The 15,013-nt window shown below is 31.7% G+C and overlaps 1 protein-coding gene across 1 annotated transcript in view; it reads right to left on the reverse strand.

Moving 5' to 3' along the window:
* LOC126736022 (transcription termination factor 2) overlaps nucleotides 1–15,013 on the reverse strand; it is a 103,069-nt gene that overhangs the window by 13,186 nt on the left and 74,870 nt on the right. Inside the window, exons 17-18 of the mRNA XM_050440211.1 lie at nucleotides 8,252–8,345; nucleotides 5,955–6,237 (exon numbers count right to left, since the gene is read on the reverse strand). Of these exons, the coding sequence (XP_050296168.1) occupies nucleotides 5,955–6,237; nucleotides 8,252–8,345 (377 nt within the window). The remainder of the gene's footprint in view (nucleotides 1–5,954; nucleotides 6,238–8,251; nucleotides 8,346–15,013) is intronic.

Consider the following 15,013-nt stretch of genomic DNA (forward strand, 5'->3'; position numbering starts at 1 on the left):
TTTACTTTAAATTCTTTTTGTCATATTATTTGGTTTTGTTTACATTGTTTTTTAGATCTGATGATGCTCTTAGGAGCGAAACACGTGTCACCACTCTAACAAATTAAAGAAATTTTTTTGAGACCGAGACTTTGTGTTGTTCTCCTTTGATTTAAGAAAATTATTGCCTTGAAATTGGAAGCAAATGCTTATCAATGAGTGAATAAAAGAAAGGCATTAATCAAAAAGGTTTACTTGTTATTATTGTTGTAATACTCGCAAGTCTAAGCTTGTTTATATTTATTCACATATTTGAATCGTCATATTTACGATCATTTACTTTGTAAACCACGTATTATACAGTGCTTTCATTTCAAAATGATCCACCCTTAATAACTTTATAAAAAAAAAAACACGACAAATTAGATATACAGGGAAACGTTTAATTATGCATTTACTGAAGTTCTGTCACCTCCAGCTAACCTCACTTGTCAATCAAACTTAATATGTCAAATGGGAACCTCTATCGTGTGATACATCATAGTAAGCAGCGTCAAATTCTCTATTCAACGGTACCAAAAAAATGAAATCGGTAAATGTGTAAGCAAATAGTTTGCGAAAATGTCTAGAAATAATGAATATTTTATTTACGCCAAACTTTGGTATTTTAAATGAATACTTTTAGTGTGGTACCTACATCATTTTAAAATTCTTACATTTTTTATAATAGATCATCAAAAAAAAAATACAAGCAATTTAGAAGTTAATATGTGTGGTAACAAACAGTACATTTAGTTGAAGCAAATTATTTATTTTTTTAAGTAAAGAATGTGTACCGTTATTTGCCAGAAAAAAGTGCCTTCGAATTATTGTTAAAACTGTCAGTTTGACGCGTGCAATTTTTCAATTTTAGTTAAAACAGTGAGTTAATAAAATGGTGTATACGCTAGCCGAAAGAATAGAAATAATTTTCCTTTATGGAACTCAAGATCGGCGTGCTCGCAGAACCGCGAGATCATTTAATGAAAGGTATCAAGAAAAAAACGTGAGCCATAAATACGTATTAGAATTGATACGAAAATTTGAAGAGACGGGATCGATTTGCAATAAGAAAAAATATGAAAATAGAGTTGTCGATGAAGCATGCCAAGTTGAAGTACTAGGACAATTTGCTATGGATCCAACTTTGTCTATACCAAAGGCCGCAAACCTAACAAATATTTCCACTGGTTCCGTACATAAAGTTAAAAAAAAAAAAGCCCTTTCCTTATAAAATTCATATTCTTCATGAATTCGGAGAAGATGATTTTGATAGGAGAATTCAATTTTGTGAAGTGATGTGCCAGCGAATTGACCACGATCCCCATTTATTGAAAAACATTTGCTTCAGTGACGAATCGACCTTTTTTTTAAATAGCCTGGTGAACAGACATAACTGTAGATACTGGGATAATGAAAATCCGCATGTTTTTCGGGAAGGCCATACCCAATATCCCTAAAAAATTAATGTTTGGGCAGGAATTTATGGGAGTGAAATAATCGGGCCATTTTTTTTTGGAAGAAAATTTGACTAGCGAAATTTATTTAAACCTTTTAGAAAATGCAATATACCCTTTCATCATCCAATCTATGGAAAATCAAGTAGATCAACATGGTGCTATATTATTGAATGAAAATAATATACATCTTCAGCAGGATGGAGCTCCCGCGCACTTCACTTACTTTGGTAGTTCGAGAGTGGCTTGATGAAAATTTTCGAGAAAAGTAGATTGGCAGACGTGGTGCAGTCGAATAGCCTGCGCGGTCTCCGGACCTAACCCCACTAGACTTTTTTCTTTGGGGCTACTTATAAAGCAAAGTTTATAAAACCCCACCTGAGAGTATTGAGAATTTAAAAAATAGAATATTTCAAGAATGCAGAGAAATTAGCGGGCAGACCCTTGCCAATGTTCGTTAGGAGTTTGAAAATAGGTTTTTTTATTGTCTTGCTAATAACGGCGCGCATTTTGTACATTTAATAAAATAAATTTGTTAAACTTATTAAATTTGTTTTTCTACCTTACCGATTTACACTTTAATTGCTTCTTGGTCAATCAATTTTATTTTTTTTTACAACCATTGATAGCATAATGAATGCCCTTTAAATTAATGTATCACACCATGGGGTAGCCATTTGACATACCAAAATTTGGCGTAAATAAAATATTCATTATTTCTATAATTATAGACATTTTCGCTAACTATTTGCTTACACATTTACCGATGTCATTTTTTTTGGTATCGTTGAATAGAGAATTTTACGCTCCTTACTATGATGTATCACACGATGGGGGTTCCCATTTGACATATTAAAGTGAGGTTAGCTGGAGGTGAGGAGGTGATTAAACGTCCCCCTGTATATCTAATTTGACGTGTTTTTTTTTTTTTTTTAAAGAAAGGTATTCAGAGTGGATCGTTTTCAAATGAAAGCACTGTATAGATCTCTATACTTTTTCTTTAGGTATATGTGTGTGTTTAAATTACTTATTTCGTTTATGATAACCAACAAGGTTCACTTAAAGGTGCTAAGGATGATTTAGATTTGTCTTATTATTCAATTTGAAAATATCAGCAAAGTCCAGGCTTTGAAACTACAACATTATCACAGAAGGGTAGAATTCTGTGAAAACATTTTGATCCATATTTATGCAAAATGAATTTTCAAGAAAAATTTAGTTTCAATGTATTTTGCCTTTTAAAAGATAATAAAGTAAAATTTTTAATTTATGATAAGTGTTGTAAATAATTTTTTGGAAAATCTACCATTGCAAGATTTTCGTACTTGTTAGTTTCAGGTTGATGAAGGCCCGTCTCACTGTGAAGACAATGTGATAAAAGAACTGAACGACATATTTGATTAATATTTTTAATAATATTTGGTTTTAGGTGTATGAGAACATGGAATTGGCCGGCGAGTTTGTCAGATCTGACATCCTTTGATTTTTATTCGTGGAGTAATATGAAGGAATAGGTGTACACGACATCAGTAAAGAGTAAAGAAGAGCTACGTCAGCGAGTTATTACCTATTTTCAACAGCTAGATGAAAGCGAAATTAAAAGAGCGACGAATATATCCATCAGAAAATGATTTTGTTTGTAAGTGTTCAGTCAGTTCAGTGAATAATATAATAGTACTCATACGTACGAAAATTTCCTAAAATAAATCTTTTTTTTATTACTTTTACGTATAATTAATGAAGTATTTTGTAGTATTAATTATTATTTTTTTATCCATTAATTGTAAATCTAGATACAATGTGTTAAATTTTCTACATGTTCTTGCTATTATTTCAGCACATTGTCCATAAAAAATAACTGGTTCCATCGAAACTTCATTTGAGTAGTTATTACAGAAAAAAAATATTTGATTGATTGTTGATGTTTATTATTAAATTATTTGATTAAGTTAAGGGTGTCTTCTGGCAAAATAGGAGTATCCGGGGTTTAAAATTGCCTCCAGCTAGCCCACGAGAGTGGTGTGGGTAAACCTTACTAAATATGTATTTATAAGCGCCACCTGCTTTACTACCCTCGTGCAATGACACCCTCAAAATCTTGCCTTAATATGGCCCTGAATGTGGCCGAACCGAAAGCAGGAAATATCTCTAGATAATTTAAACCACATCTAATTTAGGTCCGCAAAAGGAAGTATTAAAAAGTATCCGGAAATTCAGCTTTAGTATATTAACAAATAACCTAACCTCTAATTATCAAAGTTCCAAATGTGAATGTGTCAAATGCTAAATAAAGAAATGGGTATTATCATATGAAATTTATAAGTTTTAAGTTCATTAGAGTTTATAAAAGATAAATTAAATAATAATAATCGGCGGTTTATGGTTAAAAAAATATGGTACAAATTATACTATACCTCGCATATACGTATATACTCAGTTCCCAACAAAGATTATAGTAACAAGGTGCCTCAAAAATTAAAGTAAACTAGTAAATATATATGCGATAAATTGTTCAATTAGTACATGGCAAAAATAATGTGTGTGGCCTTTGTTTTATACTTCTAAATGGTTATATTATTCTTTGATACCTGTGGTCCTTGTTCTCGCCCTGGTTGATGACTAGACGGCCATGGGGCTCATCTGGTGTGTCTCAGGAGGGACAGTGTCTGCTGTGGTAGTTGGACAAAGTGATTCAGCCAGTACTATACTCTGTGATGGATTTCAGGATATCCAGAAGAAGCTCAAGTTTGTTCGATGAGGCTCAGACCATCAAATTCCATCAAATCCTTCACAATATCAGTGATGAATTGAACAAATAGATGAGAAAGTCCAAGTGGTAGTTATAAGGGGAGAAATAGGAAAAGAAGAAGAAAGAGAAAAAAAGGCCTAAAAACGAAACTACATGTGAGAAACTGAACTGAGGAATTTCTGAGGTCAGCAAAATAATTTTTTTATTAAAATTTCGCTTTAAAAAGTTGGATGTCTTTATAAACTTTAAATTAAAATAAAAATAAATGCGAATATTTAATGGGTTATAATAAAAATTATAAGAATAAGTTGACCATGTGCCATGTGCAACTTACCTAGGTTGGAATGTGGCCTTTCTTTGGAATTTTTATGACAAAATAACACAGGAAACCTTAAAAACTCTCTAGTCTGTTTCTTTGAAACTGCCCTCGGCAAAACATTAATTTAACTCAAAAAAAAAATCAGACCTAGATAAGATATTTCCTTTGTAAATCCGCTCAAAGCAAAACCAGCTGAAGTCTTCAACTCTCAACTGAAAAATGACCCATTAACCCAAATCTGTCGAAATGGATCCCCTCCAGATTTTACCATGTTTAAGACTTCTGTCAACCTTGAAATCTTACTGAAAATATAGACAATTACTGTATGAAATAAGTAGTACTGCAAGTATGTACCAGCCACAATAAAACTTAAAGAGGTCTTGAGATGAAAATCAACATTTGGGGTTGACAGTTACTTTGTTTACTATTTTATTGAAATGATGATTCACTACACTTTTCCTACAATTAAATTATGTGAAAAGAAAGAGCAGCAAATTCTGCTCAACTGACTATTGCAGACATCACACATAATAAAATCTCATTTTAATTTTCAGATCGACATTGGCCAAGGCAACCGAAAGAAATCAGACACCTGTACAATCTCACAATGCAAGATTAAGGTACCAACAATATCAACCTAGTCAAGATTATGCTTTAATATGAACTTGATTCCTAACAAGTAGTTACTGCTATAAAACAAAATATATATCTATCCATTAATGTCTATTTTCTGTTCTGTTATATTTATACATATATTTGCCATTTAAATACATTTGCAAAAAATTGGTTATTTTCTAAACTGATCAAAATTTTATAATTATTGAAACCTATACAATTATGGTTGATTTTTCTATGGAGATTACCCTTTCTTATAAGCCCAAACCCTGTTTGCTTTCGAGTTTTATAACCACTAATCTAAGACTTTGATAAATGTAAGAAGCTTTGTTAAATTATATTAAAATATTTTAAATTTGAATACATTGGTTTAAAATGTTATGCTCACAAAAAAAACTGTAATATAGTTAATAATCATATCTTAACTAAAAATGTCATCTTTATTTATTAGCAATTTACAAAATAAAAATATTTAAAATTATTAAATTTCATGAAAATAAGTATTTATTTCTAAAATGCGGGTACTTAGCTATAGAAATGTGTTATTTTAACTGTCTATCGGAATAAAAAATAAAATATAGTGTTCCATTTAAAAAATCAAAGGTGTTGTCGTTTTTCTATATAAGCGGCAACGCAGCAATGCTAAAAATATTTTAGACCGATAGAGCATTGAAAGCTACGAAATTTTCAGAAAAATACTTCGTTCCGTTTTCCATATACGGCTAAATCGGTCATCAATTTCTGTATAATAAACCCAGGCGTGAATCACAATAAAACCATATAACAATTAACTTACTTCCTTGTCCATGGAAGTCAGCGTAATCCTGATTTTTCACGGCCCTCTGATGTAAAAACTGACTAAAAAGTGTTTGGGAGAAAATGAGTACTTTATGGTAAACCGCTTGCTCACTTTCATCCATCTCCACTTTGACTAGAAGCCATTTTTTTTCTGGAAGAGCCGTTAATTGCCCTTTCTGCATCAGTTCTGCCTTTGTTCTACGTAACATCAAAGAAGAAATTACTGTGTGTAATCGCTCTGAGCCACCGAGGCTTTTGTCACCGACCCAACGTTTCCAGACCTTAAAATATTATTAACTTTTCTTATCTGTTTCATATAGTTCTGTGTCTGATGATGGCTATTACAATAGCCGAAATGCATAATAAAGTGGTTTAAAGATATTGTCAAGAAATTCGGGAACACACTTTTATTGTCAACGTCAAAAATACTAACCTAACTCGCCTTGACTGTTGTTTAATTGTTTCCAAGGTAAAAACTGACTAAACAATTAAAACTGAATGAATTGTCACGAAGCGCGTCCTTTTTAAAACCCGATGAAACAGTTTCGAAATATTTAGAATTATCTTTATTGTTTTTGCCCAAAGAGACCAATAATTTTAGGAGAATACTGACAGTCAAAGTAAGCAAGTATACAAATTCTAGAAAATTAGAACTACAGGGATTTACAATAATATAACCCAAATAACCTAAATTGGGGCCAAAATGGGGCTCTCAAACAAGATGAACTACGGGTCCGGTAAAGTTAAAGGGACGATTTTTTTTTGAAAATTTTTACATAGAATGTTGAGTGTGGTCAAAATATTGATAAAAAAGTGAGGATGATTGCAAAAAATACAAAATTTTGGAAATTATGAAGGTTTTTCTACATACGTTAAATACGTAATTATTGTTAACTTGCACAACATTTTTTAGCTCTTGATTGTGCTATAGTTAAAAAATATATATTGGGGCACTTTTGGAACTTTTTGGGGGTTATTATTGTAAATTTATATAATTTTTTATCGCTTTGTACCCCTTTTAATTACATATTTTGTAATTTACACACAAGAAAAATAAAACAACAACCTTATTGACAAAAATGGTAGTGGCTTCACTACGTCCCCAGTAGTATTTTTTGGTTTTGCCTGGAACACTTTTTAGTTGGATGGGTTGGCTGTGGACTCAATTTTAGATAATAAAGGCATAATATAGTTAGATTTTACATTACATGAACAAAACACATTTATCAGGTGTTAAAAAATAGGTATTATTTATTTAAATTATTTGATATTTTATGTAATTTTATATATAATAAATATACATTTTGAAAAAAAAAAAAAACATAATTTAAGATATTTAATTATTAATAGGTAAATAATAACGATGAGGTTTAATGTACATTCACTTATAGTCAAAACAATAAATATCTTTAAATTCATTATAGGCATTAGGAATAGGAATAAGGCATAGGAATTATAGGCACAAACACGTGGGCCTCCCGCCCCGCGTGTTTGTGCCTATAATTTCTATTTTTTAACTATTATCCCATTCCCTAAGTAGGGCTCAAACGACTACCTAACCCACTATTTAGCGCCAACCCAAGGTTCCAATCGCTTTTTGCAATCCCAACTCCACATGTGCGACCACTGTGTGGTTGGCGACACAGTTTTGCCATTTTTTTTTATTTATGAATAAATCCGTATTTACATATTTGATATTCCTGATTTGCGTGTGGAAATTTGTGTTTATCACCTAAAGAAGTGATGTAATATCTTAAGTTGCAGAATTTTGTTACTTAAGGCATTAAATTTAAATTAATAGCATATATAATGGTCAACGTGATGCCTAGTCGCAAATAGAGTGTAATTAAGCCGGGTGTAATTGTGAATCATACGTAAGTAGAAAATCCTTTATAATTTTTAAAATTTTGCATTTTTTTACTTCATCCTCACTTTTTTATCAATAAAATGTTCAAACTCAACATTCTATGTAAAAGTTTTTAAAAAAAAATCGTTTTTTAGACGTCCCTTTAACTTTAACGGACCCTGAACTACTTAAAAACTAAACACTATAGATTAAACCAAACGTAAGTAGAACCCTAAAGAAACCCTACGAATCAACTTTAACTACAGAATACTAATAAAATTGTACAAAAACTAGGAGAATAATTAACGTATTTACATTTTCATAATAATATTTTGCATTTTATTATAAGAAGAATAGCAAATTTGAAAAACCTTTATATTTCCATTCATATTACGGACTTCTACAGTATTATTTTCAAATTAATTTTACAAAATGAATTTAGAACATACCTGTAAGTCGTCGAATGGCGAACACCTCAAAAATTTCAAAAGAGCGTACATATCCAGCTCTTTATTGTGCAGTGGAGTTCCTGTTAGCGCCCATCTAAAAATGAATAATACAGGGTGTGCCAACAAGGTGTACGGCTAAGATAGCGCCTTAACTATACGAGGTAGAGCAAAAAGTTCTACAGCAAAGTTGTAGGGTTGACAAAAACCTACGAACTAAAAATATTTTTATGTATACTGGGTGTGTCACAAAAAAGTTACTATAAAATATGATTTTTTTTTAAATGGTACACCCTGTATATTATAGTACTAAAATGTGAGGCAAAAAGAGTACTTTACTTTGGTATAACGTTTTTAAAATTTCCGTGCGGCGTTGCAACGTAATTAATTTTTTTATGTTATTTTTTGCCTTTTAGAAGGTTCGTTTAAAAAAACATAATTAACTTAAAATTTATTCTGCGCCTATAAAACTTGTACCACAGTTGAGGAGCAATCAGACAAAAACCGATAAATTCATTTTTTGGCTAAAACGAGTTTACCATTGAATTTTATTACATTCGGTCCGATACATCGACTGGTCATATCACATTCAACGAAAACCCGATATATCCTATTTAAAATCGGCACCAAAGGCAACCAAATCAAGCAAAACACGTTAAATCCATGAAAAAAGATATTTTTACCCAGTTTCATGCAAAATACGATAAATCCATGTGCAGCATATTTTTATTTTTAAAAGGTAGTTTTCTATTCTTGGCTCGAATAATAAATATTATTCACGGGTTACATTAGGTTTCTTGTCAAGACTAGTTTAGCGGGGAGAACTTTTTTTTACCTAAGATCGGTTTGTTCGTCACATCGTCAGTATTTCAAGGAACGTTGTGGTAGCAACATTACTGATTTTGGTATTAGTATTGTCGCATAAGTTTAGTCTTCGTTGCTTGTTTAATAGGGCGGGTATTTAATAAAGTATTTACTTGGGTGGTTGTTAGGTTCGGTAGTTAGTTTTGGTAGTTAACTAGTTAAATTTAACAGCTTCCTGAAAAAAATATGGGAGATGAGGAAAGGGAGATGGATATACCTGTCAAGGAAGGTAAAAATCTGTTAAATATTATTTAACACATGCATGTACATGTTTTGTTTTCTGTTAGGCAATATAGGTAGCCGCATCAAGGTTGCAAAAACGCCGATAAAAAGAAGATGCAGAAATGCCAGAAGTACATAGATAAAGACCCGGAATTACTAAGGTTTAAAAGGCCATGCAATCATAATACGCCAAGTTTTAAATGCAACAGTGTTAAGTTAATTGATATTAAATTAATTCGCAAAAATTTTTATGACATTCCGGACAAATCGGTGCAAGACGTTAAACTTTGTCATATGCTTGCTGTTTCTTGTGCAGCAAGAAAGCGTCCCAAGAAAGATGTACCAAAAATTCGTCTGCTTAATATTGCGTATTATTTAAAAACTAGAGAACAAAAAGCAGTCAGAGTGTGCCAAAAAATGTTTACATCGAGCCTAAGTGTTACAAAAGACCGAATTAACACTGTCGCAAAAGTTATACATCAGGGAGAAGTACCCAAAGAAAAACGCGGTGGTGATAAAGTGTCGCAAAAATCAGAAGAGAAGAAAACCAAAATAAGGGAATTTATCGGTAACCTAAAAGGAACCGAAAGTCATTACAACAGAAAGAAATCCCAAAGGATTTATTTATCATCCAATTTAAGTATTGCAAAACTACATAAGATATACAACTTAAAACATGACGAAGTGTAACAATCAAGTTTATCCATGTTTGCTAGAATCTTCTCTAGAGAATTTTCGGATTTCCTTCGGATTTTCTTCGCCTGCTGCAGATGTCTGTTCCCTTTCTGTACGCCTTAAACATGATGTCAGAAAAGAAAAGGACTCTAAGAAAAAGTCCGAGCTTATGATTGAACGCCGTATTTATAAAAAAAGAGCAAATGCTTTTTACCAATTGGCTAAAGAAAACCCAGAAAATTCTCTTAGCCTTTGCCTCGATATGCAGCAGGTACAATCTTTACCCCGGATCCCCATTTCGGACGCCTTCTACTCACATCAAGTTAGCTATTATGTATTCTGCTGCGTTGGAATGGCTTCTAAGGATCCTACGTTCTATATCTGGACAGAAGATCAGGCTGGACTAGGTTTAGTTGAAATTGGTTCTGCACTTTTGACACACCTAGATACTCTAAACCTTGAGAATATTGAGGTATTAAGATTATTCTACGACGGATGTGGGGGGCAGAATAAGAATTCCCACATCGTTCATGCCCTTTACTATTGGCTGAAAGTTAAATCCCCCCCGGGACTTAAAGAAATATGGATGACATTTCCTGTCAGAGGTTACAGTTTCTTTCCAGCCGATAGGGTCTTTGGCCGCGTGGAAAAGAGTCTGCGAAAAAATACGACAGTGGTGAAAAAAGAAGAATATTGTGAGATATATTCCCAGTTTGGTAGTGTAAAACAACTAGGAATTGATTGAAAATTGTATAATATTAAAGAGCTGCAGGGAAGTTTGAAAAAAGTTACAGGTATCTTCGACTTTAAAAGGATACACTTACAGAAAACCAAGTAAAAGGCAGAGAATATTGTAAAAGTTCAATGCCATCAAAATTACAAAGTAGTGCTTTTAAATGAAACTCCTCAACTTTTATTAAAAGCGCGAAAGACAGATCCATTTAATTTAAATGAACTTCCACTGGGTCGTCCATTTCCTGACAAGAAGAAAAAAAGTTTAATTCATTTAATGGAACAGTTTGGTGCTGCATGGAAAGAAGAAGCAGACCTGACCTGGTACCTAAACTTACTATGCGAGCCCAACGAAATCAATGCTGAAGAAAATGATAATGGAGAATTTCATTGTGACTGTCTAGAGGATGACGCCGGAATGCTGATTTAAAATTTGTTGTTAAATTTAAACGGACTGTATTAGGGTATCATTTATTTTTCTTTGTTAAACATTATCAGGGTAGTAGCATTTATTTTTGTTTATTTAACATTTTCTAAAATTACGGAAAAACTTTTAGGTAAAAAACATTTTCATTAAATATGTTTGACTGCGCAATGTGTTTCTTTTTTTTTTTTTTAATAATTTTTAGAAGATAATATAAAAAATCTACGTTTGATTAGACTTATTTTGGTTAGTTCTGGGCAAGCAAAAGTAGACAAATCTGTTTCATTTCAAGCAAAAACCGATAAATCCATTTTTTAAATTGCAATAACTTTTTTATAAATAAACTGAAAAACTTAAATTTTTTCTTTAATAAAATGTTACCAAAAAAACAGTTCGGATTTAGCACCATCGGTTTTTCTCGAATATCTCAAAATTATTTTAAATGGATTTATCGGTTTTTGTCTGATTGCTCCTCAGTTAGTCTAGGGTACCTCCTATAGGCTGACTATGATAATTTGTAATTTTTTAATACAGGGTATTTTTAAAGAACTTTCAAACTTGCTGAAATTAAATACGCAATATCTCAAATTTTTCAAATGAAACACCCTGTATATTTTTATCTAATTAAGTTTGTCCCTCAAATACCTTCGTTTTTTATTTAATATGTCTTATAGCTAAACCAAGTACTTTTTGAGATATTTTAACTTTTCTGTAAAATACTATGCATACAACGGGTACTCTTTAAGTTTTGATCAAGTTTGCTTAGAAACATTGGTTTAAACGTCAAATAATAATTGTCAGATTATTAGTTTTATGACAGCAGTAGACAAGGTCAATGTTTTTTCTTCAAAAACCATTTTAGAAATTATTATCAGTGAGTTAGTTAATCCATTTTTAATTTTTATTGTTCATTTTGTAATCAATATGAATTTTCCTCGTGAGGAATTTGTTGATATGATATATGCCCTTGAAGCTGCTGAAAGAATAGTCTTTTGGCATCTAGAATTTATGCGCAACCTTATCCTGAAAGGAGACATCACAAGCACCCCAAGCACAAGTGTTTCAAAAACTAAAAGAAAGATTTGAGAGAACAGGAAGTGTAATTTATGAAAAACATGAACGGGTGAAGCTAGTTACAAATGAGGAAAACAGGATGACAGTAGCTTTAAGTGTCATTGAAGATCCTCATAAAAGCGTTAGGCAGCTTGCTAAAGAATTACCCTTTAATGCAACATCAATATCTCGCATGCTTCGAAGCGAAAAATTCCATCCTAACCATATTCAATTGTTGCAGAAATTACTTCCGCAGGATTATGAAAGAAGAATGGCTTTCTGTCAGTGGGCGAAAAATAAGATTCGTCAGCCTAAATTTTTTAATTTTGTGTTTTTTTCGGATGAAGCTACATTCCATAATAATGGCAGTGTTAATAAACATAATTTTCATTATTACGACACCAGCAATCCATTCTTCACCCGAGAAATTCATCATCAACATAGATGGTCGCTTAATGTTTGGGCAGAAATAATAGGACATTACGTTATTGGACCGCACTTTTTTTAATGGACATCTTACAGGTGAAATGTATTTAAACTTTTTACAAAACGATTTTAATGTCCTTCTACAAACGTTGCCTGACCATGTTCGAGATAGGATTTGGTTTCCATGCTGTTAGAAATTTTTTAAATGAGCATTTTGATGAACCGTGGATAGGGAGAGGTAGGCCGGTCCCTTGGCTCGCAAGGTCCCCAGATTTGACCAAGCTGGATTTTTTCTTGTGGGGATATGTGAAGGAAAAAGTCTATCAAACAACTCCTACCACAAGTGAAAATATGAAAAATAAAATTCGGGAGATTTTTCAAACAGTCAGGCCAATTATGTTGGAAAAGGTTCATGACTCATTCTCAAAAACGGTAAAAGCTTGCGTACAAAATTTAGGAGGTCATATTGAACACAATTTATAATAATTGTAAGTGATCTTTAAAATTTAAAATTAGTGTAACGATGTACATTTATGCAAAAATACGTAAGTACCTACCTACTATGTAGTATGTAGTATGTAATTTAACACCCTCACTGTAAGTAGTACTTTAAATAAGTACCTAGTAGTATGTAATTTAATTTTGCTGTTTTTTTAGCAGTTTAAGTGAATAATTATGTTAATTTTTCAAGTATGTAATAATAATAATAATAATTGTAGGAAAAGTAATAATTCTAATTCTTCAATAATTTTTTCTAAGCAATCTTGATCAAAACTTAAAGAATACCCCTTTTATGCATAGTATTTTACAGAAAAGTTAAAATATCGCAAAAAGTACTTGGTTTAGCTATAGGACATATCAAATAAAAAATGAAGGTATTTGAGGGACAAACTTAATTAGATAAAAATATACAGGGTGTTTTATTTGAAAAATTTGAGATATTGCGTATTTAATTTCAGCAAGTTTGAAAGTTATTTAAAAACACCCTGTATTAAAAAATTACAAATTATCATAGTCAGCCTAGAGGAGGTACCCTAGACTAACTGTGGTACAAGTTTCATAGGCGCAAAATAAATTTTAAGTTAATTATGATTTTTTAAACGAACCCTCTAAAAGGCAAAAAATAACATAAAAAATTAATTACGTTGCAACGCCGCACGGAAATTTTAAAAACGTTATACCAAAGTAAAGTACTCTTTTTGCTTCACATTCTAGTACCATAATATACAGGGCATACCGTTAAAAAAAAATCATATGTTATAGTAACTTCTTTGTGACACACCCAGTATACATAAAAATATTTTTAGTTCGTAGGTTTTTGTCAACCCTACAACTTTGCTGTAGAACTTTTTGCTCTACCTCGTATAGTTAAGGCGCTATCTTAGCCGTACACCTTGTTGGCACACCCTGTCCATATACAGTGCTTTCATTTTAAAACGAACCACCCTTTATAACTTCTAAAAATCACATGTCAATTTAGATATGCAAGGGGACGTTTAATTTTATATTTGACAAAGTTCTATAAATCACCTTCAGTTAACCTCACTTTGATATATCACATGGGAACTCCCATCGTGTGACACATCATTGTAAGCTGCATTAAAATGTCTATTCAACAGTGACAAAAAAAATTAAATCGGTTGTCGTACCAGCGAATAGCGAGGTAAAATGTCTGTTAATAATGAATATTTTATCGCCGTCATACTTTGGCATGTAAAATGGCTATCCTATAGTGTGATACATCATTTTAAAGGGCATATAATACCAATTACCAAATTTATTAATTTACCACCAACGGTTTATAAAAAATCTAGATTTATAGACTTATAAACAGTAAGGGTGTTAAAAGTAGGTAATTCTAAACAAGGAGATATTGACCGGTCTGCAAGATCGCCAGATCTAACGGTTTGTGATTCGTTTTTTGGGACTACCTAAAGCAAAAAGTTTTCTGTGTCCCATAGGATTATGGAGATTTTCCACGAAAGGCTTCAAGAGTGTATTGAGAGAAGGACCATTTAAGAAAGCCTTTCAAAATTTTGCCAATATTTATTTCTCCAAAATAATTTTTAACTGAAATTATTTTTAAGAAATAAAAATGGCATATAATTTATAACTTTTTATTGTTTTACTGTATTTTATTTAAATTAAATTAGCGTTGAAATTTTAAAGTAATCAAATTTTCCCACTCCCAATGCTATTATTGCCATGTACATTTCAAAAGGTTATGTAAACAAATCGAAATATCCATTATGGTTTTCAAGAAATTCATTTTTGATTGATTTTTTTCCCGCTTAAGAAAGCGTTTAAAAATAGTATTAAAGTCGATTATAAACAGTACATTGATACAACTAAGAATAATACTATAAGAG

The sequence above is a fragment of the Anthonomus grandis genome, chromosome 5 (genome assembly GCF_022605725.1).
Source record: "Anthonomus grandis grandis chromosome 5, icAntGran1.3, whole genome shotgun sequence".
Lineage (NCBI taxonomy): Eukaryota > Metazoa > Arthropoda > Insecta > Coleoptera > Curculionidae > Anthonomus > Anthonomus grandis.